The following is a 4,274-nucleotide window of genomic DNA, read 5'->3' on the forward strand; positions in this document are numbered from 1 at the left end:
ATTTGTCCATGACTAAAGCAAAAACATTATTTTAAATAAATAATGTGTCATTCAAAGAACTTATAACAACCATATCCCGGTGCGATAATGAAGAGAACCATTATAAACTCAAGCCAAAATCCAATAAACTTCAAACATTAATCCTTTCTCCCGGCGTGGGACGTTCGACCAAAATACCAGCTCGACAAGGAGCTTCACGCTCGATATGGGCCGCTGTACGAAAAGCACGCCACTTCTTCGTCGCGCCCAACCTGCTGCTGGCTCTACTGTGTGGCATGGCCACGGGCTTGATCTGGACCCAGGGCTTGTGGCAGATTATCGTGCTCTTCGCGCTCATGTGGTATTCGACTTACTACCCATACTTGTACCTGTAGTACTACAACGCATGTGTATCGATGCACATGTATCTACATGTACTACTACATTACTTTGCACTAGTACATGTAGTACGTGTGCAAACCGGTCTTCACTATGAGATTAGAATTCAAATATTAAAAAATAATACTATTAATACAGTACAATTGGACGGTTTGAAGTCGTGGTTAGGTATACTACAACGTAGTAGTACTATAATACAAGTACTTTTGTGCTTGTGCCCACAACATGACTGATAAAGTGTGCTCGACAGATCCACCAGGTTAAAGGAACTTTTCGTTTTCAAACACCGTCAGTGATACACCAAGTCGGTAGACGAAGCCATAATGACAAGCAGTGAACTGCGCCCAGTTTTAGCAGTTCACCCCGAAAATTGCTGACAGTTTGATCAAAACGCCGGTTCCTAATGATTCGAGAACGGCGAGTCATGAGATCGTGACTGAGCCCTTGTCAATGAGTCCGTGATGGTCTGTTCGTGCTCGATCTTCAAGCTCGAAGATCGCAAATCATACTTTTCGGCATCAAAACACACGGAGAGCAGCGCGTATCATTTACTCGCAAGCGTACTTAGCAATGATCTGATTTTCTACAAAACATATGAAGTCAGTGTATCGCGTGTTTCCACTTTGTGTGTAACATTTTTAAGGGGGTATCAGTGTACCCAGTGCTGGTAAAGACGTCTGTTCAAAGGACGTTTAAGACGTCCGTTTGTTTAAACATTTTTTACCGAACGTCTATTCCCCTGACTTAACCTCGCGGTTCGAGATTACCTGGCTCCGCACGAACCCGCACTAGAGGAGGTTCAGCAGTTAATGCGCAAGCTACGTACCCTCAAGCAAGCCGCAAAGCTGAGGTACCGTGATCTGTATTTTTGTATCCAATTCATTTTTGTTAATGTAATTGTGGAATACTATTTTTTGGTCTGTGATTTTTTTTTGGTACAGATTCAAAACGCCGCTGGTACCAATTATGCGTCAGGACACGCGCTGGGCCTCGACATTCTCGATGCTGAAGCGCTACTTCAGGCTGAGGGAGTTCCTCTCAGCTGACGACGACGAGCTGGCCGACATGTTGCCATCCCGGACGACACACCGCCAGCTAGAGGAGCTCTTGTCCAAGCTTCGATGCGTTGAGTCCGTTTCCAAGATGCTACAGTCCGACGGACTTACTCTGTTGGATGCCAGGGATCTTTTTGATGGTCTGTTGGAGATTCGTCCTTCAATGAGCAAGTACCTTGGTAAGTGTTTTTTATTTGAAATGTTTTGGATTCTTGTATTAATTTTTTTATGTCTAGCTCCAGATGCAGGTATCATTCACGCGCAGGCTTTTGAGGCAGCTGTGGTCAAGGTATTGGCTGGGAAAACGGTTGAGTTGACGGCAATGGAGATAACGGTATTGGAGCCATTCCGTCAGCTCGAAGCGGCAGCAACGAGCGCGTCACCAGCGTCTCCACCGGATGCGGATGGCTTTGCTCGCCAGATTCTAAAGCGCCGCAAGATTTCCGCGGAGCCTGTCAGGTACAAGCTGTTAAGTGCCATCCCTCCGACGTCAAACATCGTGGAGAGGCTCTTCAGCGTGGCTCGAGCGGTCTTGCGTCTCGAGCGTCACCGGATGTCGCCTTTGACCTTAGAAATGATCTTATTTCTGAAGGTCAACGCGAGTTTCTGGAACGTAGCTACTGTGGACTCTTGTTTATCGACGGCTGTGTAGGTCAACTAACACGATTGTAGTAATAATTTACTGCACGTTTCCAAGTATTCCAGTTATTTATTTACCTCAATCTGAAGCATCAATGAAATCTGTATTTTCTAGTAGATTCGCCAGAGCGATTTTATTTTATTTTGGGGATCCCTGACACTGACCATGCCTGAGCAAGTCGCCATCGGTATCAACGGCTTCGGCCGCATCGGCCGTCTCGTTGCCCGCGCTGCCATTGAAAACCCCAAGACCAAGGTTGTGGCCATCAACGACCCGTTCATGGACCTGGAGTACATGGCGTATCTGTTCAAGTACGACTCGACCCACGGCAAGTTCGACGGCTCCGTGGCGACCAAGGACGGCAACCTGGTTATTAATGGCGAGGTGATCCATGTCTTCACCGCGCGCAACCCGGCGGAGATCCCGTGGGGCAAGGCCGGTGCCACGTACGTGTGCGAGTCGACTGGTGTGTTCACGACGACTGAGAAGGCCCAGTCCCACATCGAGGGTGGCTGCAAGAAGGTGGTGATCTCGGCCCCGCCAAAGGATTCGACGCCCATGTACGTGATGGGTGTGAACCACAAGGAGTACGACGGCTCGGCCCCGGTGGTGTCGAACGCTTCGTGCACGACGAACTGCCTTGCGCCGCTGGCCAAGGTGATCAACGACAATTTCGGCATCGTGGAGGGTCTGATGACGACGGTGCACGCGACGACGGCGACGCAGCTGCCTGTGGACGGCCCTGCTAAGGGCGGCAAGGACTGGCGTGGTGGCCGTGGCTGCGGCCAGAACATCATCCCGTCGTCGACGGGTGCCGCCAAGGCCGTGGGTAAGGTGTTGCCTGTGCTGAACGGCAAGCTGACGGGCATGGCGTTCCGTGTGCCTACGCCGGATGTGTCTGTGGTGGACCTGACGTGCCGTCTGGAGAAGGCTGCGTCGATGGACGCGATCAAGGCCGCTGTGAAGGCCGCTTCGGAGGGCGACCTGGCCGGCATCCTCGGTTACACGGAGGACCAAATGGTGTCGAGCGATTTTCTGCACGACAAGCACTCGAGCACGTTCGATGCTGATGCTTGCATTGCCTTGAACGACCACTTCGTGAAGCTTGTGGCTTGGTACGTTTGTGCTGCACATGGCTACGGTTGACAACTATTAATAACTGCAGAACTCAGCTCTTATGGTTATTAATAGCTGATCAATTAATCATACAAATAAAGTTTTGAGAGTGTACCAATTCTCGTTTCAAGGCATTTTATTGCCCAACTGGAAAGTTACGGAATCGGAGAGTGTGTTCATGTGCTCAATTTTATTACACTACCGGTACTGCACTTACAGTGTTTTGTGCACTCGCACTTGCAAGTTGCAGCTACCTGTACTTACACGAGGCCTGACGTGGCAAGCAAGATGAATCTTACTACTACAGTAGTAGATCACTCGGGGCCCGAGTCGGGCGGCTTTGACTTTGTCGAGGAAATCTAGGCTACATTTAACGGTAGAAATATTGCACGCTGCGCATACCATTTCGGTAAGTTCAAAAGTGATGGCCATCATCACGTCATAAACAAGTATCCAGTCAAGTCATGGCGCGATGAGTTTCCTCAAGCTGGCTGAAACTTAATCGAAGCTACAGTAGTGCAGTAGAGTACTGAAATGATTTCTTGTGTAGTGGTCTTATCACCGCCGTGAAAGCCACGTCATGCACTACCTCGTACATGAAGAAGAGTATACCTGTCTGTATCTGCGTTTCCACACGTCTGGAAGAGCTTCTTGGGACCACATGCCTACTTCTATAACAACAGCCATCATCCGGACCAAAGCGTAGGCGAAAAAATAAGAGAGAAGAGCACGGGAGACACGGAGAAGCTCACGCTTGCACGGCACGCCCCAGGTTATGCTGTATCGCTGTGTGCCCGGGCCCCCAACCCACCGTTGTTCGACAGCCGCAGGTCGCCTTCAGTACAGATCTCGTAACACATATTGCACACACGAGTGTTGGCCGATCCTTTTCTCGGCCTTGTTCTTTTTACCGCGGCGACGGGGCGGGGAAGGCCAGTTTTCTTGGCCCGGCAGGTGGCACCGCCGCGACAGGCGGAGTAGAGCACTCTGCCCGCACAAGTCACCAGTAGTTGTCCTACGGGAGTCTAGACTGCTCTATTACCTTCTGAACCATCACTGCAATCCGGACCGCCTCGTTGTCAGTA

General features: G+C 50.1%; 1 protein-coding gene across 1 annotated transcript; it reads left to right on the forward strand.

Annotated features, from left to right (window-relative positions):
• Positions 1-2,238: 2,238 nt before the first annotated feature.
• Positions 2,239-3,219, forward strand: PITG_20970 (triosephosphate isomerase/glyceraldehyde-3-phosphate dehydrogenase, putative; the record flags this gene model as incomplete). The annotated part of the gene is made up of 1 exon (XM_002895318.1): positions 2,239-3,219. The coding sequence occupies one exon, from the start codon at positions 2,239-2,241 to the stop codon at positions 3,217-3,219; it is 981 nt and encodes a 326-aa protein (XP_002895364.1).
• Between the last annotated feature and the right edge of the window lie 1,055 nt (positions 3,220-4,274).

Source organism: Phytophthora infestans, genomic scaffold, assembly GCF_000142945.1.
Source record: "Phytophthora infestans T30-4 supercont1.198 genomic scaffold, whole genome shotgun sequence".
In the NCBI taxonomy this organism is placed as follows: Eukaryota; Oomycota; class Peronosporomycetes; order Peronosporales; family Peronosporaceae; genus Phytophthora; species Phytophthora infestans.